At 42.4% G+C, this 25,120-nt stretch overlaps 1 protein-coding gene across 1 annotated transcript in view; it reads left to right on the plus strand.

Annotated features, from left to right (window-relative positions):
• The window catches only part of lpin1a (lipin 1a), a 45,233-nt gene that overhangs the window by 14,633 nt on the left and 5,480 nt on the right, over positions 1-25,120 (plus strand). The window contains exons 4-18 of the mRNA XM_056279333.1: positions 4,726-4,822; positions 5,199-5,412; positions 7,551-7,637; positions 8,274-8,366; positions 8,622-8,733; positions 11,413-11,659; positions 12,042-12,194; positions 14,334-14,427; positions 14,666-14,865; positions 15,250-15,343; positions 19,494-19,563; positions 20,808-20,894; positions 21,526-21,618; positions 21,830-21,888; positions 22,650-22,788. Coding sequence (XP_056135308.1) covers positions 4,726-4,822; positions 5,199-5,412; positions 7,551-7,637; positions 8,274-8,366; positions 8,622-8,733; positions 11,413-11,659; positions 12,042-12,194; positions 14,334-14,427; positions 14,666-14,865; positions 15,250-15,343; positions 19,494-19,563; positions 20,808-20,894; positions 21,526-21,618; positions 21,830-21,888; positions 22,650-22,788 — 1,839 coding nt within the window. The remainder of the gene's footprint in view (positions 1-4,725; positions 4,823-5,198; positions 5,413-7,550; positions 7,638-8,273; positions 8,367-8,621; positions 8,734-11,412; positions 11,660-12,041; positions 12,195-14,333; positions 14,428-14,665; positions 14,866-15,249; positions 15,344-19,493; positions 19,564-20,807; positions 20,895-21,525; positions 21,619-21,829; positions 21,889-22,649; positions 22,789-25,120) is intronic.

Below are 25,120 nucleotides of genomic sequence, written 5' to 3' on the forward strand. Positions count from 1 at the left end.
TGATTGACCCCTGAAAAACAGGGGAAAAGCTGAAAAAAGAAGATCTATAGATTAATTGGTTATAAAAATAACCATTAGTTGCAGCCCTAGTTAATACTGACTATTTTTGTTTTTGAGGATTGTTCTCTTACGCATTTCAAGATTGCTTGAGGTGGATTTTGATTGGTTTTGAAGATCCATCCATCCATTATCCAAACTGCTTGTCCTGCTCTCAGGGTCACGGGGATGCTGGAGCTTATCCATACAGTCATTGGGTGGCAGGCGGGGAGACACCCTGGACAGGCCACCAGGCCATCACAGGGTTTTGAAGATGCATTAAGAAATTGATAACAGTTCTTAGCTTAGCATAAGATGTTTTTTATCCTGTATTAGTGCTCTCATTGCCTGGTGATGCAACACCTGCACCATGGTTGTTTGCAGAATAATTTTCAAAATAAAAATAACATGTTGAAATGTCTGATAACATTGTCATATCTAATCTACTTACATTGATTGCTCAATATATCTTGAAAGAAGAGAGATTTGCACACAGGATCCAAAAAGCCTGTTCATTTTTGCCATAGGTGAAAAATAAATGAATCCGGATGTGATCTGATAGCCCCGAAATTACAACAACACTTTAGAGGTCTATTGAATAGTCTCTTATCTTTTTAGAAATTTGCAACTTGGAAATATCGGGTTCACTGATCTTGAAATAAACACTAACGAACTGTCTGGTAGACTTTGCATTACCTATCCCAGGGCTTTATTTCTTTCTTTTTTTTTTAAGATTTTTTTTATTTTGGCATTTTCCACCTTCATTGGATAGTGATAGTTGAGAGAGAGGGGATGACATGCAGCAAAGGGCCCAAGCCGTATTCGAACCCAGGCCGCTACGGTAAGGACTCAGTTTTATATGATACATGCTCTACCAGGTGAGCCACCGGGCTGCCCCCCAGGTCCTTATTTCTAATCCTAGTTGTTCTCTGCTGAGTGGAAAACCACCAGAGGGCTATTTATATAACCAGAGAATTCAGTCGAGTGCATTCAGCTGGCACAATCCATATAGGCAAAAGGACTTTGGAAGGTGGCAGGTAGTCTGACAGATGGGGCAGACAGACAGACAAACAGAGGGAAAGATACACTACCGTTCAAAAGTTTGGGATCACCCAAACAATTTCGTGTTTTCCATGAAAAGTCACACTTATTCACCACCATATGTTGTGAAATGAATAGAAAATAGAGTCAAGACATTGACAAGGTTAGAAATAATGATTTGTATTTGAAATAAGATTTTTTTTACATCAAACTTTGCTTTCGTCAAAGAATCCTCCATTTGCAGCAATTACAGCATTGCAGACCTTTGGCATTCTAGCTGTTAATTTGTTGAGGTAATCTGGAGAAATTGCACCCCACGCTTCCAGAAGCAGCTCCCACAAGTTGGATTGGTTGGATGGGCACTTCTTTGAGCAGATTGAGTTTCTGGAGCATCACATTTGTGGGGTCAATTAAACGCTCAAAATGGCCAGAAAAAGAGAACTTTCATCTGAAACTCGACAGTCTATTCTTGTTCTTAGAAATGAAGGCTATTCCATGCGAGAAATTGCTAAGAAATTGAAGATTTCCTACACCGGTGTGTACTACTCCCTTCAGAGGACAGCACAAACAGGCTCTAACAGGTACTATTTAATGAAGATGCCAGTTGGGGACCTGTGAGGCGTCTGTTTCTCAAACTAGAGACTCTAATGTACTTATCTTCTTGCTCAGTTGTGCAACGCGGCCTCCCACTTCTTTTTCTACTCTGGTTAGAGCCTGTTTTTGCTGTCCTCTGAAGGGAGTAGTACACACCGGTGTAGGAAATCTTCAATTTCTTAGCAATTTCTCGCATGGAATAGCCTTCATTTCTAAGAACAAGAATAGACTGTCGAGTTTCAGATGAAAGTTCTCTTTTTCTGGCCATTTTGAGCATTTAATTGACCCCACAAATGTGATGCTCCAGAAACTCAATCTGCTCAAAGAAGTGCCCATCCAACCAATCCAACTTGTGGGAGCTGCTTCTGGAAGCGTGGGGTGCAATTTCTCCAGATTACCTCAACAAATTAACAGCTAGAATGCCAAAGGTCTGCAATGCTGTAATTGCTGCAAATGGAGGATTCTTTGACGAAAGCAAAGTTTGATGTAAAAAAAATCTTATTTCAAATACAAATCATTATTTCTAACCTTGTCAATGTCTTGACTCTATTTTCTATTCATTTCACAACATATGGTGGTGAATAAGTGTGACTTTTCATGGAAAACACAAAATTGTTTGGGTGATCCCAAACTTTTGAACGGTAGTGTAGGTCAGATGAACTCAGAAAGACTGCAAGCAAATAAGTGACAGAAACAAATAGACAAAAACGCAAATACAAACAATAAAAGCATGACAGACAGAAAGGTGTACAGCAGGTGTAGACATATGTGATAGGATATAGACAAAACAGTAAGAGAGACTAGCTAAAGGAGTGAGAGGTCCCATGCACCAACATGCAGGCAGAGCGGTATGCAGACATGCTGGAAGGCAGAAAGACATGCAACACTATGGAGACTAGTAGTGGCCATATGATTAGGCAGGGGTACTGAATAAAAGTTGGATGGATGACATTCACAGGCGAAGGACAGAACATCCTTGTTGTGTTCTCTTCGTATTTTTGAATCTTTTCCTCGATGGAGTGAGATCTGTTCATTACCATCACCATATATTTTCAGTGACTTAGTTTCAAACTGTTTACTTGCATACTTTTTTCTCTCTACTTCCTTTTCCAGTCTTTCATTTCACTTTACTGCGGGGTCTCTGTTTATGAGCTGAATGTGACAAGATCAACTATAAAGGTTTCAAAGAATGTACTGGCACACATTGACACACACAAACACACACTTTATCAGTCAACTGCTTGGAAGATTAAATATTCCAGCTGGAAATGCAAAGGCAAAAAGTGTTTTGAAATCAACCTAATTAAATGTCTCCATTTGCCTTTTTTTATGACGGGCAGAGAATTTTGTTTTCAAAAAAATGTATTGACCATAACAGCAACCCTGAGAACAAGTTCTGCATGCTGAATTTATCTGTGTCCAGGACCTTTTTTTTTCCTTAAAAGGCTTGTCTATGAAATGTAAATTGGTAGTGATTCAGTCACTGAAGATTATAAGAAGTGTTTGTAGCTTTGCAAGAGACCGTGACATGATCACGAACTGAGACCGACTCATTCAACATCATGGGGACCTACACTAAATCGGCTTTGAGGTTGACATTCATATCAGAGCCTAAGCACTGACTTGATGAGGAGTGAAATTAGTTGTTTACAGGGCCTAAGCCTTTAGATTGGCTCTATCATCTTTCTATCTCTCTCTTGCTCTTTAACCAAATGAACTGGACTATGTTGGACTATGTTGTGCCCTGTGCACTGGAAAGCACGAGTCAGTTTATTCTGCATAATGTGTGTGTGTGTGTCTGTGTGTGTGGTAATCTGAAGCCAAACTCAAATCCCTACCTGATGAGATATACTCCCTAATGAAACAAACAAACCCCGTCTGCCTCATCACTTACCAGCACTAACCCTGGTTGTGAGCAGAGTTACATTTACTCAAATTAAACTAAAGGATGATTTGGAGGTAAAATGTTGTTTTCCCTCAAAGGATGCATGTCATCATTTGAGCTGAAAATGGGGAGTGGGGGTACCTGCTCATTTCATCCTCCCTCAACTTGTCCAGTGATTGCTTGTGTTTCTCATCTATTTAAAAGGTGCTGGCTCAAATTTATTAATAAAGTCCTCATTCACAGTTACAGACTCAGAGGGCTTAAATTGCCAGTGAGAAACAGGTAGATACAGTAAACAACAGTACATGACAAGGATGGAATGGATCAATTGCTTGTCCATGATATTTCTTTATCGCTTTGAATGTGAAATCCAAAAATATGGCTCATAAAGGAAATATTCTTTTTTTGGATTCCCCCCAATTATATTTGGCCAATTACCCCACTCCTCCGAGCCATGCCGGCTGCTGCTCCACCCCCTCTACTGTTCCGGGAAGGGCTGCAGACTACCAGTAGCCTCCTCCGATACATGTGGAGTTGCCAGCCGCTTCTTTTCACCTGACAGTGAGAAGTTTCACCAGGGGGACGTAGCACGTGGGAGGGTCACGCTATTCCCCCCAGTTCCCCCTCCCCCCTGAACAGGCGCCCCGACCGACCAGAGGAGGCGCTATTGCAGCGACCAGGACACATACCCACATCCAGCTTCCCACCCGCAGACACGACCAATTGTGTCTGTAGGGACACCCGACCAAGCTTGAGGTAATACAGGGATTCAAACCGCTGATCCCCGTGTTGGTAGGCAACAGAATAGACTGATACTCTACCCAGATGCCCCTAGGAAATATTCTTAAGAGTTTAAAAATATATTTCAAAATATAAGTTGCAGAGGTCTCAGGAGCACCAGATTGCGAAGTGACCAGGTTACTTATAATAAAAATGGAGAGAACTTATACTTCCTTTAGCATGTAGTAGCAAAGCGCATACATTGAAGTCCTGAAGAATGGTGTTCTGAAACACTGAGGAAAGGTGTTTGTTTTCCAAGAATGGCTAACCACTGAAAACAAGTTTGTGATTACAAAGATTTATGAGAATATCACACGTAGATTTATTGGGCTTTTGTAACACAATAACCCTACAATCTGATCTTATTGTGTCACTTCCTCTGTTGACAGGAAATAGTGCCATCCCACCTGGCAACATCGCCCATTTTGTCAACAGGGGCAGCATTAATGGAATCCCAGCTGAGCAGGGGTGTGTCTCGGCTTCAAGGTAAGATTGAAAAACCTTCTAAAATAATGTTGGAATGGAGGAGTTGGATGCCCCTTCCTAAATAGAAACTGTTACTGGGGTGCTAAACCCAAAAAAACATATACTTCAAAGAACCACATCCAAGCATGTAGGGTAGCACTCACCAATTTCAAAAAGGACAGGGACAGTGCCTCATTCCCACCAATTTATTTTGGCCAGCAAAACATGCTAACTTTTCGGCCTACTGCTACAGGCCTTTATCAGAGCTCCGATGAAGGCCTGTCCTTTTTGAAATTGGTGAGTGCTACCCTGCATCCTTGGATGTGGTTCCTTCTAAAATAATGTTTTGTAATATTTGAAGATGTTGGAATGTTCATACTATACTCTGGCCCCACAGACCCAGGCCCTAGCACGTCCCTTCCTGTACACACCCTGGGACCCCAGCAGAGTGATGCAGGGATGACAAAGAAGCGGAGGAAGAGGAGGAGGAAGGCTAGGCCAGAGGGAGGAGGAGACAGGAGAGAGGAGAGCGGGGAAGAATTCTCCGAGGATGAGGACATGTTTACCATTGACATGAGCTCAGATGAGGAGAGGGAGGCTGATGGTAACAGGTGCGAGTTTGAGGGTGCCTTTTTGAGTTTTTCCTGTAAGGGATACTGTGTGTAAGCTGCAATTTTAATCGTTTAGCCTCCAGAAACATCCCCCCAAAAAAGATAACTGCCAAAAATCCTTTTAGTCATGACTGCCAGTTTTTCTAAGCCAATAGGAAAAGAACAGCTTATGGGATTTTCCTCTTACACTCTTTCTCTTTCATGCTCTCTCTTCTCTCTTGCTCTCTAGCTTGCACTGCCTGTATTTGCTTACTTGTGCATTTGGTCCATGGTCAGGTTCTGCACATATGCCGTTATCAGTCAGATGATGGTCTGTGATCGGCATAGATCTCAACACAAGATTCACATTGTCTCTGGGGGGGGGGGGGGTTACTAAATGTCAGAGTCTGCCTGCGCAACCATCATGGTAAACAAGCTCCATCAGCAGTCACAATGTTTTCTGTGAAACAAATGAACCGCTGCCAATTACTCCTCTCACTGACTCTGAGAGGAGGGATTCAGTGTGAGTGTGAGTGTGTGTGTGTGTGTGTGTGTGTGTGTGTGTGTGTGTGTGTGTGTGTGTGTTTGAGTCTATTTATTTTTTGAGTTCAGGCCCGAGTGTGTGTGATGACTTGTTCCAGCTTTAAAAAAAGAACTTGGCACATGTGTACTAAATTTATCACATGGACAAGGAGATAAGGAAAGCCATCTAAAGTGAAGGCATGTTGGTGATCTTTACCATAGAAAGGACCCAGTTTAGGATGAGTTATAATTATAATTTGGATAAGCATTAAGGTTTAGATATGAACCCAGGCTCAATAAACTGAACAAGAAATACATATGTTTACAGGCAGGATGTGCAGATTTTATCAGCGATTGATAACTATGACAAAATAATTAATTTGCCCTTGATATGTAACATTTGTTTTACGTCATGCGGATGCAAAAGTCTATGAAATCAATGAAAACCAATGAAAAACACTGCTTCCACAATGTGATTATTGTTCTCTAGTCAGGAAAAAAGAATAATGCATCCATCCATCAGCCGAACAAAGAATAAAGAATAATGCATTTGTGTGTGTGTGTGTGGGTGTGTGTTGTGGGTGGGGGGGTTATATGATCATGCATACATTTATATCTAGAGACCGATATGCCTGCTAATATGTTATGATTTTTTGTTATGTCTTATGAGTCGTTTTAGAGCTCAGGGGACGCCAGACAGAGTAGAGTCAGATCGCTTCAGACAAGAGCCCTCTCAGGGGCTGCATTCCACTTCAGCTAGCCATCCCAAACAATGTGTCCTTGTCCCGCTCACCTTACCGAGCCATTCTTACGTGCTATGGAAGACTTGAAAAAAATTCAGCAAGCCAACAACTTCAGTGTGTGTGTGTGTGTGTGTGTGTGTGTGTGTGTGTGTGTGTGTGTGTGTGTGTGTGTGTGTGTGCTCTTTGTGTTTTGGAATCACTCCAGTGGCTTGTTCTTTCCCCACAGTGCTCTATGTTTCTATTGAATAATGACCCCTTTTTCTTGGTCTGCTGGCCAGGTGAACCAAAGTTGAGGTTAAAATAGTCCTGTCACTCCAATAAACATGAAAAAGTTGTGTGATTTTCGTTTTCTACTGTTTATTTCATGACAGCAAACCAAAATCTCTAAATCTGGTTAGTAACATTGGTTAGTAACAGTAGGCTTGTTCAGGTCAGTAAGCAGTTTTACTTTTTAATTTGAAGTCATATGAGAAACTGATACAGTTATTTCAGTTTGATACCGCAGTTTCACAGAAACCTAATTTATATATCGGGGTGCCAACCCCAAGATGCAACAGACTAAAATGAATCTATCTATCTATCTATCTATCTATCTATCTATCTATCTATCTATCTATCTATCTATCTATCTATCTATCTATCTATCTATCTATCTATCTATCTATCTATCTATCTATCTATCTATCTATCTATCTATCTATCTATCTATCTATCTATCTATCTATCTATCTATCTATCTATCTATCTATCTATCTATCTATCTATCTATCTATCTATCTATCTATCTATCTATCTATCTATCTATCTATCTGTCTGTCTGTCTGTCTGTCTATGTGTGTGTGTGCATATATAAAAGTGGTGGCTCTCTCTATGGGTGGTGTGTGTGTGTTACAGATCATATGGCGGTCCAGGGGCTAAAGCCAAGACATTATTAAGCAGTACCTACACACACCCCAGCACTGATTGGACTCGCTCAGAGAGGTACTGCTTGGACACACACACACACAGATCCAAGAAAAGCATATGTGTCACTGTATATATTTAAGCAGCTATTGTCTATGTGTATCTGTTATGTTGAAAACACAACTTAAGACTGGCTGATCCTAAGCTTCGGCCTCACCGCTGCTAGTCACCATAAATCCAGTCAACTTTCCTGAGAAATATATTCTTACTTATATGTTTTGCAGCATCCTTCAGCAGCATACTAAACCCTTTACTGCTAGCTTTCTGATTAATGTTTACCTGACCTCCAGAAAGTATTGATTATATATTGCGGTAGCTGACTTAATAATGGCATCACTGTATGGGAGGATAATAAAATGACCAGAGACATCAGTTGAATCTAAGGGGGGGGGTTAGGATCAGTCAATGGTATCTTCTAAATAACCCTGGTCTCACTACAAATCTTATCGTAGTCTCATATATTGTACTTTCTCCTCTTTGAATGAATTCCTTTTAATCAATTGTTCTTCAGTGCCCGTTAGTATCTTTAGTTTTCTGTTCTAATGAATGAATAATAACAACCAGATCTCTCTGTCTCTCTCTCCCCTTCACTCTCTTCTATTTTTCTTAACTCCCTTTTCCTTTTTTCTTGTCTGTCTTCATCTCTTTCACTAGTTCTGTGATTAAGAAGATTGTCTCCATACCGCCATCCAGTGGCTTATCAATCTCATGCCCTCAGCAGACCTCTCTCCTCTCTTCCTCTGTCAGGTACCTTTTTTAACTTCACTTAAGTAAAGAACAGTGAGATCATTAAAAAAAAAATACACCATGGGAAATATATAATTGAAACCCGTAAAGGGAAAATAGCCAACAATTGTTAATAGCAGTATTTTCTGTAGTATTTTGTACAAATACTACTATTGCAGATAGTGGTTTGAAATACTCACAAAATTCTTCAAGTGTGGCTTGCTCTTCTGAACAAACCAAGTGTTCTGAAATCGATGGTGAAATTTCTCAACGCAGCCCTACCGACTCACGGTCATCAACACCAAAGAGTGACTCAGAGCTGTCCAGTCAGGGCAAAGACAACCCCGAGATGCTATGGACCTGGGGGGAACTGCCACATGCTGCTCAGGTATCTCTAAGTGCGCACACACACACACACACACACACACACACACACACACACACACACACACACACACACACACACACACACACACACACACACACACACACACACACAAATACAATATTATCTTTCATTCAGACTTCAGAAACTGTGTTGTTAATTTGATTACTCTAGTCACTTCAATATTGGATTTCACTTTCGGTATTGTTTATAATAATAATAATAATAATGATTATTATTATTATTATTATTATTATTATTATTATTGTGAATGGCAAACTGCCAATGGCAAACTGCCATTCTGTGAATGGCAAACTGACCCACCTGTTCTACATTGACGACCTCAAGACGTTTAGCAAGGACAACAATCAGCAAAAGGGTGTACTCACCATCGTCAAGACCTTCAGTGACGACATCAAGATGGAATTCGGAATCGACAAGTGGGCCAAAGCCACTTTCAAGAAAGGAAGACTTACCAAGACTGCAGACTTAGACCTTGACACTGACACCGTAATCAAAGAGCTAGACCAAGATAGCACATACAAATACCTAGGAGTGAACGAAGGAGATGGCATACAACACTCAACCATGAAGGAGAAGATCCGGAAAGAGTACCACAGGAGAGTGCGTATGGTACTAAAGAGCGAACTCAATGCGGCTAACAGAACTGAAGCTATCAACACCCTAGTGATATCTGTAGTGATGTACAGCTTCAGCATCATCAATTGGAAACTGAATGACATCAAGAGACTAGACACCAAGACAAGAAAGATGTTGACCATGGAGAAGATACACCACCTGAAAGCAGATGTCGACAGGCTGTACCTACCAAGAGCTTCAGGAGGATGAGGCCTAGTCCAACTCGAACTGATCTTCAAGACTACCACTATCGGGCTGGATGCATACCTGACAAAAACAGATGACCCACTCCTCCGAATAGTAAAACATCAGATCTACTCCATCATTAAAGAAGCTGCACAATTCAAGAAAGAGCTTGATGTCCCAGAAACCCCACCAACAGAAAATGAGGCAACTACCATCTATGCCAAACGAGTGAAGCAGAAGGCAAAACACCATGGCCAGCGGCAACTGCAAAAAACCAGGGAGGACAAAGCAATGCACGGGAAATACCCAAAAAGAATGAAAGATGCAGATGTGGACCAACAAAAGACACACCAGTGGCTGAGGAGCACTGGACTGAAAGCAGAGACGGAGGGCCTAATAATCGCTGCACAAGACCAGAGCCTGACAACCAGATCGTATCACCATCACATCATCAAAGATGGAACAGACCCAAAATGCAGAATCTGTGGAATGTACGAAGAAACCATCGACCACATTGTCTCAGGCTGCCCGGAACTGGCAAAGCCCGGGTACATGTATAGGCACAACAAGGCAGTAGCATACCTGCACTGGAAGATCTGCAGGAGTTACAAGATCAAGACGACTGAGAAGTGGTATGAACATCAGCCAAACGGTCACTGAGAACAATGATGTCACCATCCTCTGGGACATGCCCATCCACACTGACAGAGAGATAAAAGCCAACAAGGCCGACATCGTTATCAAGGACAGGAAGCAAAAGAGGTGCATGCTCATCAACATGGCAATACCATCCGAAAAAACACCTCAGTGAAAGTCACAGAGAAGCTGACCAAGTACAAAGACCTGGAGATTGAAATCAACAGGATGTGGGGAGTGAAGACCGAAACAACACCAGTGGTCATCGGAGCTCTAGGACTCATGAAGAAGGGAATGGAAAAGTTCACCAACCGTATCCCAGGAAACATCAACATCAGTGCAATCCAGAAGATTGCCCTACTAGGAACAGCCCGCATATTACGATGAGTACTGTCAATCAAGTGACATCTGCCCTATGGGGCCTCAGGTCCATAGTTTGGACCTGGCTGTACAGGACGTAATGCAGGAAACATGAAAGAAATAATAATAATAATCATTATATGTATATAGGGCTTTTCTAGACACCCAAAGCACTTCATATTCACATTTACATTGTTGTTGTTTTTCTATTTTTATTTCTATTGTTTCTGTAACCCTACTGTTTCAAGATACTTTCAAGAACAGTTTGCTTGTAAATGGTAAAGGGACTGTAATTATATAGCACTTTTCTGGTCTACTGCCCGCTGGAAGTGCTTTACAATGTTTGCCTCACATTCACCCATTCACACACACATTCATACACTGTAGGTGGAGGCTTCCATGCAAGACACTAATCTGCTCATCAGGAGCAATTAGGGGTTCAGTGTGTTGCTCAAGGACACTTCAACACACACTCTGGAGGAGCCGGGGATCAAACCAGCAACCTTCCGATTGCTAGACGACCCGCTCTACCTCCTGAGCCATGCCTTTTCAGGCAAAATGATTAAATCAGTGAAATGTCACTGTTGAAAATATGAGAAATGTTTTTAAATGAATAAAACACAAGAACATATCCTGAGAGCAGTTTTTGCCAGGGAGTAGCGAAGAAGGCAAAAGGGAGGAAAAGAAAAAAGTGAAAGTTATTTAACAAAATGAAAGGGTCACGGATATAAGTAAAGATGAATGGAGATTAATGGAAGGGGAGAAATGGAAAAAAAGACAGGGAGAGGTACACTAGGACTGAAGAGTTAAAATGTTTGTTGCCCCCCCCCCCATCTCCCCCTCCTTCTTTCTCTGTTGTAGCCTCCCTTCCTGTCCTCACACTCTGACTCTGCAGCAGCGGCATGCCCAGTCTCCATCCCCGTATCTGACAGCACTCACTTCAGAACCATCTCAGACGCTGGACCCCCATCTCTCAGTCTCTATGTCCCCCGGCCCGAGGGACAGTCTCCTGGGGCTGGGGAAACTCAGGTTGGGGCTGAAAAAATCCAAGATGAAAGCAGAGTTGGATTGCAGAATAAGGCTGGATTGGAGACAGGAGCAGAACAAGGTAATTAAATTGAGGATGGTATTGTAATTGATGGCTGTACACCCCATGAGTTTTTGTTTTTACTGTGTATGTTGTCTCTTTACATGAAACATGTATGAATTGTGGGTCCCTGAGCCTGACATAGAAAATCTGACTAAAATGTAAACAAAATGAATATCATCTAGCCAACAAACCTGCAAGAAATGCAAATCCTTCCTGCCAAATAATTCGTTATTCTCAAACTTCCGCTTGAACAGTGGATTTCTCAACTGCAGGCATACTATATTCTCGATGTTAACGTTCCACATCAGATGTTCTTGCTGGTTCCCTCTATGTATTTACTACAGTTGAAGGAAGGCAGTGCTGTCACATTGCATAACCAGCTGTTGTTTTCCGCTTCAAGGGAGAGGGGTGGAGAGTGTGGAGGCGACACATGGAGAGGTGGAGGGGTTGACAACCTCCCCGTCCTCTCCTCGAATTCTCCCTGACCATCTGGAGGAGGGTGGGAACAGAGGAAGTCCTACCCGAAGAACTGACTCACCATCCAAGAGGAAAGGTATGCAATGATTCTCAAGAGAAATTATATACTATATTTTTTTTTGGGGGGGGGGGGATTTTTTCCCTCTTCTCTCCAATTGTAGTTGGCCAACTACCCCACTCTTCCGAGCCATCCCGGTTGCTGCACCAGCACCACCCCATCTGCTGATCTGGGGAGGGCTGCAGACTACCACATGCCTCCTCCGATACATGTGGAGTCAGTTGCCAGTCGCTTCTTTTTACCTAACTGTGAGAAGTTTCACCAGGGGGACGTAGCACATGGAAGGATCATGCTATTCCCCCCAGTTCCCCCTCCCCCCTGAACAGGTGCCCCGACCGACCAGAGGAGGTACTAGTGCAGCGACCAGGACACATACCCACATCCAACTTCCCACCCGCAGATAGGGCCAATTGTGTCTGTAGGGATGCCCAACAAAGCCAGAGATAACACGGGGATTCATACCAGCAATCTTCGTGTTGATAGGCAATGGAATAGACTGCCATGCTACCCGGATGCCCTGAGAAATAATATTTTAGCTATTAATATTATCATTTTTTGTAAAGCAAATGTCATCATTGCAGTGTTAGTAGTTGTGTCAGTACCTAGTAGTAGTGGTAGCAGTAGTAGCATGATTTTTTGCCCAGTAGTAGTACTGTTGTTGCTGTATCAGTTACATTAGTACAGAATAATAATCATAACCGTCATAATGATGCAATGCACTTAAGTTTGCTTTGCTTTCAATCTCGTCATCTTTTCACATTATTTAGTTTAACACAGAGGCTTATCTTCTTTTGGCTGCTTCCGTTAGGGGTCGCCACAGAGGATAATCCGTTTCCATCTCTTCCTGTCCTCTGCATCTTCCTCTGTCACACCTCTTTGGCCTCTTTTCCTCTTGCCTTGCATCTCCATATTCAGCATCCTTCTCCCAATATATCCACCATCTCTCCTCCACACATGTCCAAACTATCTCAATCTTGCCTGTCTTGCATTGTCTCCAATCCATCCACCCTGAGCTGTCCCTCTAATATACTCGTTCCTAATCCTGTCCTTCTTCATCACTCCCAAGGAAAATTAACCTCTTCAGCTCTGCCACCTCCAGCTCTGCCTCCTGTCTTTTGGTCAGCGCCACCATCTCCAAACCATATAACATAGCTGGTCTCACAACCATCCTGTAAACCCTCCCTTTCACTCTTGCTGGTACCCTTATGTCGCAAATCACTCCTGACACTCTTCTCCACTCACTCCACCCTGCCTGCACTCTCTTCTTCACCTCTATTCCACATTCCCTGTTACTTTGAACAGTTGACCTCAAGTATTTAAACTCATACACCTTCATCACCTCTACTCCTTGCATCCTCACCATTCTGCTGTCCTCCCTCTCATTCGCGTATAGGTATTCCGTCTTGCTCCTACTGACTTCCATTCTTCTTCTCTCCAGTATATATCGCCACCTCTGCAGGCTCTGCTCAACCTGCTCCCTACTCTCACTACAGATCACAATGTCATCCACGAACATCATAGTCCATAGAAACTCCTGCCTGATTTCGTCGGTCAACCTGTCTATCACCATTGCAAACAACAAGGGGCTCAGAACCAATCCTTGATGTAATCCCACCTCCACCTTAAGCCCATCCGTCATTTCTACTGCACACCTCACCACTGTCACACTGCCTCATACATGTCCTGCACCACTCCTACATACTTCTCTACCAATCCCGACTTCCTCATACAATACCACACCTCTCTTGGCACCCTGTCATATCCTTTCTCTAAATCCACAAAGACACGATGTAACTCTTTCTGGCCTTCTCTATACTTCTCAATCAACATTCACAAAGCAAACATTGCATCTGCAGTGCTCTTTCGTGGCATGAAACCATACTGCTGCTCGCTAATCGTCACCTCTCCTCTAAACCTAGCTTCCTCTACTCTTTCCCATTGCTTCATGCATTGGCTGATCAACTTTATACCTCTGTAGTTACTAAAGCTCTGCACATCACCCTTATTCTTGAAGAGCGGGTCATAAATCAGAGGCTCATGAAGACCCATAAGCTAAATCCTACAATTTGATTTTTAGAACTAAGATAGATGAAAGTCTAACTATATCTCAATAATTCCATCCTGCAACTGATGATGCGTGAAACACTCTATTTATAGAGAAGAGGAGCCAACACCTGGGCTCTGACGGTATATATCTGGATGACATCACTGAACTGGAGCCAGAAGTAGCTGCCCTCTACTTTCCTAAGAGGTACAAAAACACACATGCATGCATAAATCAAACAGGAAGACCTTACATCCCCTAACAAAGACACAGAAACACATCTATACACATACAAAACACATACATCTGTGCATACTTGGGTAAAAGTACAGAACACATGCAAGCACCACCTCAATCACACATACACTTGTGTGTATGTGTGATTGTGTGTGTGATGCATTCATCTCAAAGCTGAGTATGTGCATGCAATTTCCCTCCATCCCAGTGATGACAGCGGTGGTTCAGTGCGTGGGGGTTCAGAGCTGATGATGATGGGGGTGCGAAGTGCCAACCAGTCCCCACAGTCGGTGGGCAGTTGTGGGATGGATAGCGGCGTGGACAGTTTGTCAGACCAGCTTGGATACCTGCCCCATATTGCTATTTCTCTTTGTGGGGGACTCACCGACAACGGGGAGATCACAAGAGGTACATGAGAGACTACATTCGGTTAAGATGAAGGTTGAAGGGGAATTGTATGTTGGAATTTCAGTTTTTATACATCACTGAAATCACTGCAACTTCTAGCCTGTATTGGCTTTAGTTAGATAGAAAATGCCAGATAAATGAACCAGAAAAGCCTTTAGAAACAAAAACTTCCTTGTGCCTACTTTGCTCTATTAAATTATTTATTTTAATGATTTTATCCTCAATGACACAAAGATTCTTCCTCCTCTGTCTCTGTTTGCTTCTGTGCTTGCCTGTGTGTGCCTGTCCGACTGTCTCGCTCTCTCTCTCTCTCTCTCTCTGCATGTGTGTGTGTGTGTGTGTTCGGTGTGTGTGGGTGTGCGCGCGCGTGCGCGTGTGCTGCAGAGGAGTTCCAGGAGAAGGCTATTTCCTATCAGGAATTCTCCAACAACCCCTCTGTCATTGACGACCCCAACCTGGTGGTCAAGATAGGAGCCAAGTATGTAGGCTACCTTTACATTTGGATTTGACAAGATTTTCTACAACACACCTGTGTTTAATATAGGTAATGCAAGTACAATCTGACTTCCCCCTGAAATACACTGATTAGGCACAAACCCCAATTCCAATGAAGTTGGGATGTTGTGTAAAATGTAAATAAAAACAGAATACAATGATTTGCAAATTAAATCCTTTTCGACCTATTTTCAATTGAATACACTACAAAGACAAGATATTTAACGTTCAAACTGATAAACTTTATTGGTTTTTTGCAAATATTCACTCATTTTGAATTTGATGCCCGCAACACTTTCCAAAAAAGCCGGGACAGGGGCATGTTTACCACTGTGTTACATCACCTTTCCTTTTAACAACACTCAATAAACGTTTGGGAAATGAGGACACCAATTGTTGAAGCTTTCTAGGTGGAATTCTTTCCCATTCTTGCTTGATGTACGACTTCAGTTGCTCAACAGTCCGGGGTCTCCGTTGTCGTATTTTGCGCTTTATAATGCGCCACACATTTTCAATGGGAGACAGGTCTGGACTGCAGGAAGGCCAGTCTAATACCCGCACTCTTTTACTACGAAGCCACGCTGTTGTAACACGTGCAGAATGTGGCTTGGCATTGTCTTGCTGAAATAAGCAGGGACGTCCCTGAAAAAGACGTTGCTTGGATGACAGCATATGTTGGTCCAAAACCTGTAAGTACCTTTCAGCATTAATGGTGCCTTCACAGATGTGCAAGTTACCCATGCCATGGGCACTAACACACCCCCATACCATCACCGATGCTGGCTTTTGAACTTTGTGCTGATAACAATCTGGATGGTCCTTATCCTCTTTAGCCCGGAGGAGACGACGTCCCTGATTTCCAAAAACAATTTGAAATGTGGACTCGTCAGACCACAGCACACTTTTCCACTTTGCGTCAGTCCATCTCAGATGAGCTGGGCCCAGAGAAGCTGGGTGTTGTTGATATATATGGCTTTCGCTTTGCATGGTAGAGTTTTAACTCTTGTAGATGTAGCGACGAACTGTGTTAACTGACGATGGTTTTCCGAAGTGTTCCTGAGCCCACGTGGTAAGATCCTTTACAGAATGATCTACTACTACTACTACTACTACTACTACTTTCGGCTGCTCCCGTTAGGGGTCGCCACAGCGGATCATCCATTTCCATTTCTTCCTGTCTTCTGCGTCTTCCTCTGTCACACCAGCCACCTGCATGTCTTCCCTCACCACATCTATAAACCTCCTCTTTGGCCTTCCTCTTCTCCTCTTCCCTGGCAGCTCCATATTCAGCATCCTTCTCCCAATATACCCAGCATCTCTCCTCCACACATGTCCAAGCCATCTCAATCTTGCCTCTCTTGCTTTGTCTCCAAACCGTCCAACCTGAGCGGTCCCTCTAATATAATCGTTCCTAATCCTGTCCTTCTTCGTTACTCCCAGTGAAAATCTTAGCATCTTCAACTCTGCCACCTCCAGCTCCGCCTCCTGTCTTTTCGTCAGTGCCACTGTCTCCAAACCATATAACATAGCTGGTCTCACAACCATCTTGTAAACGTTCCCTTTAACTCTTGCTGGTACCCTTCTGTCGCAAATCACTCCTGACACACTTCTCCACCCACTCCAACCTGCCTGCACTCTCTTTTTCACCTCTCTACTGCACTCCCCATTACTTTGGACAGTTGACCCCAAGTATTTAAACTCAAATGCCTTCGTCACCTCCACTCCTTGCATCCTCACCATTCCACTGTCCTCTCTCTCATTCACGCATAGGTATTCCGTCTTGCTCCTACTGACTTTCATTCCTCTTCTCTCCAGTGCATATCTCCACCTCTCCAGGCTTTCCTCAACCTGCACTCTACTCTCGCTACAGATCACAATGTCATCCGCGAACATCATCGTCCATGGAGACTCCTGCCTGATCTTGTCCGTCAACCTGTCCATCACCATTGCAAACAAGAAAGGGCTCAGAGCAGATCCTTGATGTAATCCCACCTCCACCTTGAACCCATCTGTCATTCCAACCGCACACCTCACCATTGTCACACTTCCCTCATACATATCCTGCACCACTCCTACATACTTCTCTGCAACTCCTGCCTTCCTCATACAATACCACACCTCCTCTCTCAGCACTCTGTCATAAGCTTTCTCTAAATCTACAAAGACACAATGCAACTCTTTCTGGCCTTCTCTATACTTCTCAATCAACATTCTCAAAGCAAACATCACATCTGTGGTGCTCTTTCGTGGCATGAACCCAAACTGCTGCTCGCTGATCATCACCTCTCCTCTTAACCTAGCTTCTATTACTCTTTCCCATATCTTCATGCTGTGGCTGATCAACTTTATACCTCTGTAGTTGTTACAGTTCTGCACATTGCCCTTGTTCTTGAAAATCGGTACCAGTATGCTTCTTCTCCACTCCTCAGGCATCCTCTCACTTTCCAGGATTGTGTTAAACAATCTAGTTAAAAACTCCACTGCCATCTCTCCTAAACATCTCCATGCCTCCACAGGTATGTCATCAGGACCAACTGCCTTTCCACTCTTCATCCTCTTCATAGCTGCTCTCACTTCCTCCTTGCTAATCCACTGCACTTCCTGATTCACTATCCCTACATCATCCAACCTTCTCTCTCTCCCATTTTCTTCATTCATCAGCCCCTCAAAGTATTCCTTCCACCTTCTTAGCACACTCTCCTTGCTTGTCAATGTATGATGTAGCGACGAACTGTGTTAACTGACGATGGTTTTCCGAAGTGTTCCTGAGCCCACGTGGTAAGATCCTTTACAGAATGATGTCGGTTTTTAATGCAGTGCCGCCTGAGGGATCAAAGGTCACGGGCATTCAGTGTTGGTTTTCGGCCTTGCCGCTTACGTGCAGAGATTTCTCTGGATTCTCTGAAACTTTTGATGATATTATGGACTGGAGATAGTGAAATCCCTAAATTCCTATCAATTGTACATTCAGAAACGTTGTTCTTAAACTGTTGGACTATTTGCTTACGCAGTCCTTCGCAAAGTGATGAACGACTGAGCCTTTCGGGGATGCTCCTTTTATACCCAATCATGACACTCACCTGTTTCCAATTAACCTGTTCACCTGTGGAATGTTCCAAACAGGTGTGTTTTGAGCATTCCTCAACTTTCCCAGTCTTTTGATGCCCCTGTCCCAACTTCTTTGGAATGTGTTGCAGACATCAAATTCAAAATGAGTGAATATTTGCAAAAAACAATAAAGTTTATCAGTTTGAACATTAAATATCTTGTCTTTGTAGTGTATTCAATTGAATATAGGTCGAAAAGGATTTGCAAATCATTGTATTCTGTTTTTATTCACGTTTTACACAACGTCCCAACTTCACTGGAATTGGGGTTTGTAGATGCTGGTGAAAACTACGACCCCATGTTGATTTTATGGTCGTGGAGATGACAAATCGGGACTGATTGAAAAATTATTGACTGTCAATATGAAGAAGGTGGTTTTCTTATTCAACCCACTTAGTTTAAACACCACCTTTACACCACACCAGTTTCAGAAAGAGGTAACGCTAAATTTAAGAAAAGGAGTATAAAGAGGGAAATAAAGAATAAAACTGAAAATACATACGTGTATAGTTTTGGTGTTCAGAATCCTAGGTGGCTATGTGTATAACAATAAGTGTAAGTACTAACTAGATAATGTCAATACACACTATGTGAATAAGCAAGACAACAAAATGTATACCTGTGAATGTCTTTTTATGCTTTACTTTTTCACTTTATAAAACATAAAAAACATCAACATTGTCCGTTCTCCAAATCACACAAAAATTAATTTAGCCTTGTATACTGATACTCTCTACTGATACAATCAAAAAGTACCACACATTTGAAATATATTTCAGATTAAAATATATCTGTAATCCAATAAATCACCGTTTAATCACCCCAGGGTTTCTGCAGGAAGTCCCATACTTGTTCTGCAATCACAAGTTGGGCCAATAAAATTTTGCACTGTGGTTATCCTCATCCATCTTCTTTTTGTTTTTAGCACAACAATTGAATTTTTATTCAAAAAAAGTCAGTGTTCTGAATTTTGGCTTTAAATATGTGATCAGAGATCTTTTTGTTTATTTGTCTATGTGTTTTAGGTATTACAACTGGAACACTGCAGCCCCTCTTTTGTTGGCTATGCAGGTCTACCAGAAGCCCCTGCCACAGGTAAGACACACACACACACACACACACACACACACACACACACACACACACACACACACACACACACACACACACACACACACACACACACACACACAGGTCTATGAGTACACATTTTCTGCTTTGTTCCCAGTAGTTTGCATTGTCTTTGCTTGTTTGTGGAAATCCCCTTGCTTTGGTGATGCAGTAGTAAGTAGTCAGCAAATAGATATTCTGAGCATGTGACTTGATGGAGAATAAAGACAGAATGGCAGAAAATAAAACCTGGCAAGTTGAAATTATGTCAGTACTGTCAGTACTGACAAAAAGACAGTACAGGCAGACAATACAGACACTACTGACAGACAGTTCAGACATACAGACAGACAGCACAGACAGTACTGACAGAGTACAGACAGACAGTTCATACTATATCTATATGTATATGTTCATATACAATATGTCTGTATAGACACACAGTATAGACAGACAGACAGACAGACAGACAGACAGACAGACAGACAGACAGTACAGAGAGTACCAACATACTGACAGTCAGACAGTATAGATGGATAGTACAGACAGTACTGATAGGACAGACAGTACAGACAATGATCATGGTGACTGTTTATGAACATGCACGGAGAAACAAACACCCAAAAGTACTAATGCTAAAACCATCACTAAATATGGGTTTAAATGTTACTGTTGAAACACTCGATTAACACATTTTCCCTTTTCTTGCTTTTTCCCCAATTCATATGAACAGACAGTACATGCAGTTCATACAGACAGTACAGACAGACGTACAGACAGTACCGACAGTACTGACAGTTCAGACAGTTCAGATAGACAGACAGTTCATACAGACAGACAGACAATTCATACAGATAGAGTTCAAATGGACAGACAGTACAGACAGAATGTACTGACAGGACAGACTGTACAGACAGACAGTACTGAAAGTACTGCCAGACAGTACAGACAGACAGTTCATAGACAGACAGGCAGTAGAGACAGATAGTACAGACAGACAGTACTGACAGTGATCATGCATGTTTGTGAACATGTATGGGAAACAAACACCCAGAAGTACTAATGCTAAAACTATAGCTAAATATGGCTTTAAATTTTACTGTTTAAATACGCAATTAACACAATGTCCCCCTTTTCTTGCTTTTCCCCTTTTAAATTTTGCTCATTATTTTGTCTTCTGTCTTCTCCCATCTTTGTCATCATCCATCCCCTTGTCTGTGTGTCTCAAGTGTTGGTGTCTGAGTTATGTCTTTTCTGCTTTTGGCCTGTTTTCCTACTGCCTGCCTGGTCTGTTTGGCTCCAGTCAAGTCCAGTCTGTATGTCGTGTTCTGGCTTAACTTGTCGGGTGTTGGGTAGACGGTTCTGTCCGTCTGCGTGTCTGTTTGCCTGTCATTCAACTGACAGTTTCTTTCATCATGGTCAGCCTGTCAATCTACTTTTCTGTCCTTTTTATATCATTTTGCCCCACATTTTGCCTCTGTCATTCAGTATCCGCCTTACGTATACCTATCATTCTCATTCTTTCGCTGTCTTTTTTCCATCTGTCTATATGCTGTGTCTCTCCATCTTCCCCTGCCTCTGTTCAACAGTCCAGTGTCATCCAGTCACAGCTGCTCTTTTTTTTTCAAGTTTTAACTTGCACACTCAGCCTTTTATTTGCAGTACGCTGTTTAGGGCTCAAAATTTATTTTTTGTTGTTCTCTCCCGGTTGGTTTATTTGTGTTCTATTTTTTTTGCAATGTGTTAAGTTGCATTTATGTGTGTCAAGCTGATTATTTTGGGTGTTTTTGTTTTGTTTTTTTAATGTTTTTTGTATTTACAGGTTTTTGTTGGTTGTTTTTTTTGGGCCATCCCAATTCATTGCTCAGACTTTTTTATGCATGTTTCGCCAATTTTGCATTTAGTTTCTTGGTCAGTTTTGAGTTGTATGTGCACGGTTGCCTTTAGGCCTCAGTGGAGAGTATCATGAAGGAGAAGATGCCAAAGAAAGGAGGACGCTGGTGGTTCTCATGGAGAAGCAGGAACAGTGACTCCAAAACAGTACGTATACTAACAAGACAGCAGACATTACGAGTGAGATTAATTTCCAGCATCTGCTCTTTCTTAGGGAAGTATACAGTGGAGATAGAAATGAAAGTTGGGAAAGGAAAGTGTTATGTGAAAAGAGTTAGGGGGCATATTTGAAGCCACTGCGGTAGCTTGCAATAAACACTGTAGCCTATTATGAAAACTGGACATTTTTGTCTTCCAGGAATCTGTGACAGAGGGAGGAGACGGAGAGACGTCACTCAGAATGGGCTCCGAGAACAGGTGAATGATCTTACGGCTTATGTGTTTTTTCTTTCTTTCTTTCTTATTCACATGTTCCGTATTCATACACACACATATTGAGGAATGAGAACACTTACACATATGCATGTGTAACAGATCTCGCTCCTGTATTTACAGCGGCATCATCTAGTTTGCAATGATGTGTTATTTGCTCTGAACATAAATCTCGAATATCAAATATCATGCAAGTGTAAAGAGGATCTTCAATATGGAGATCCCCTTTACACTTTCCCCTTCAAGTTTTATTTCCCCTTCCAGTTCTGTTTATTTCTGCCGAGAGAACCTGGACGAAACCTGTTTTTTGCACCTTTTTGAATGAGTTTCACACCTCAGTGAAGGCAGCGTAAGACAATCGCCCCATCAACGTAAAGAGTTGTGTCTCAGCGTCTGTCCAGGTCGAACAATGATCTTCCACCCCTGTCATTGTTTAGCAGGGAGAGATGGCGCTGTCCATACACATGCGTCCAAGCTCATTTGCATAGGAACTGGAGTCAGCTTTGGTTGTTGTCACTACCTGTTTGGAGCAGGACTCATCACCGCAAGTTGTCACTCCCATCAGTTACCGGACTAAGTGTGAACTTCACTGGATTAAGCTCTTAAATGGGGAGTGACGTCTGTAGTTAGTGCTAGTGTGAACGGGGCCTCTGCTATGCATATATACATAGTGTATAACTGAACTCAAATTCATAAGAAACATCTTCTACCGTAGCTGATGTTTGTTTTTTGTTTGTTTTTTTCAGATTGAAGGATGAGTCGTCCTCCAGTGATGAGGACCACAGAACAACCTCTCAGGTGTCAGGATCCTGCCTGTCAGAGCCTCTCACAAATCCCAGTAGTGTCTGTTACAAGAAAACCCTGCGACTCACCTCAGAACAACTGGTAATGATATGTTCTTCTTTTTGTCTTTCCCTTTCTCAATCTATTTGTCTGTCACTCTCCGTCTCATGACCTTGTTCCCCTGCACTGATTTAGGCTAAACACTGACTCCAGATCGCCTCATTTAGAACCAAATATTGTCACAGCGGTTTTCTCAGAGAGCTGCATAGAAATGCAAAAGCCTGAAGACAGAGCCTGTTGATGTGATGCCAAAGGCTTCATTATATTTATGATTTGGAAAAGGTATTATGCTGTACATGGCTGTTGCAGTGGCCACCAAAGGAACTCTGAGATTGCACAGAACACACTTCTTAACAGTCAGCAGCAGGGTGCTGAATATATATATACACACATATATATAACTCACGTGGTTTTGAATTTTGAATCGCAACTCCGTTAGTGAGCACATGTTTTTGACATTTTTGGACGTTGCACATCTCCCTTCCCCATTGGACAATGTGCACGTGATGTGCATGACGATGCAGCAGATGGTATGTCCTTCCTGGAGTAGTTTCATTGACAGCTGGTGATTGCTTATAGCATAAAACAGGCTTTTACTGTCTCACAGCAAATTTACTTGATTAACTGGATTATATATATATATATATATATATATATATATATATATATATATATATATATATATATATATATAGTAACGTGCATGGATAAGTAGACACGTTGGTCCCTGACTAACGGGTCGGACCCTTTAGTCAACTGGTTGACGTTGTCGCTTGCGGAATGGGAAAGACGGGTTCGTGCACTCATCAGCTGCTAATGAGTGCGCGGCGCATGAAACAAGCTTGTACTGCTATGTATTAAAACTTTTTTTTACTACATCTACAGTGCATCCGGAAAGTATTCACACCCTTTCACTTTCCCCACATTTTGTTATGTTACAGCCTTATTCCAAAATGGATTAAATTCCATTTTTTTCTCATCAATCTACACACAATACCCCAAAGTGAAAAAGGTTTTGTAGAAATTTTTGCAAATTTATTAAAAATAAAAAACTGAAATATGGCATGTACATAAGTATTCACACCCTTTGCTATGACACTCAAAATTGAGCTCAGGTTCATCCTGTTTCCACTGATCATACTTCAGATGTTTCTACATCTTGATTGGAGTCCACCTCTAGTAAATTCAATTGATCGGACATGATTTGGAAAGGCACACACCTATCTATATAAGGTCCCACTGTTGACAGTGCATGTCAGAGCAGAAACCAAGCCATGAAGTCAAAGGGATTGTCTGTGGACCTCCGGGACAGGATTGTATTGAGGCACAGATCTGGGGAAGGGTACAAAAAAATTTATACAGCTTTGAAGGTCCCGAAGAGCACAGTGGTCTCCATCATTCATAAATGGAAGAAGTTTGGATCCACCAGGACTCTTCCTAGAGCTGGCCGCCCAGCCAAACTGAGCAATCGGGGGTGAAGGGCCTTGGTCAGGGAGGTGACCAAGAACCCGATGGTCACTCTGACAGAGCTCCAGCATTCCTCTGTGGAGATGGGAGAACCTTCCAGAAGGACAACCATCTCTGCAGCACTCCACCAATCAGGCCTTTACGGTAGAGTGGCCAGACGGAAGCCTCTGCTCAGTAAAAGGCACATGACAGCCCGCTTGGAGTTTGCCAGAAAGCACCTAAAGGACTCTCAGACCATGAGAAACAAGATTCTCTGGTCTGATGAAACCAAGATTGAACTCTTTGGCCTGAATGCCAAACATCACATCTGGAAGAAACCAGGCACCTCTCATCACCTTGCTAATACCATCCCTACAGTGAAGCATGGTGGTGGCAGCATCATGCTGTGGGGATGTTTTTCAGCAGCAGGAACTGGGAGACTAGTCAGGATCGAGGGAAAGATGAATGGAGCAAAGTACAGAGAGATCCTTGATGAAAACCTGCTCCAGAGCGCTCAGGACCTCAGACTGGGGCGAAGGTTTACCTTTCAACACAACAATGACCCTAAGCACAAAGCCAAGACAACGAAGGAGTGGCTTCAGGACAAGTCTGTGAATGTCCTTGAGTGGCCCAGCCAGAGCCCAAGCTTGAACCCCATTGAACATCTCTGGAAAGACCTGAAAATAGCTGTGCAGCGACGCTCCCCATCTAACCTTACATAGCTTGAGAGGATCTGCAGAAAAGAATGGGAGAAATACCCCAAATATAGGTGTGCTAAGCTTGTAGCTTCATACCCAAGAAGACTTGAGGCTGTAATCGCTGCCAAGGGTGCCTCTACCAAGTACTGAGTAAAGGGTGTGAATACTTATGTACATGCAATATTTCAGTTTTTTATTTTTAATAAATTTGCAAAAATTTCTACAAAACC

Source organism: Lampris incognitus, chromosome 4 (assembly GCF_029633865.1).
Source record: "Lampris incognitus isolate fLamInc1 chromosome 4, fLamInc1.hap2, whole genome shotgun sequence".
Classification (NCBI taxonomy): domain Eukaryota; kingdom Metazoa; phylum Chordata; class Actinopteri; order Lampriformes; family Lampridae; genus Lampris; species Lampris incognitus.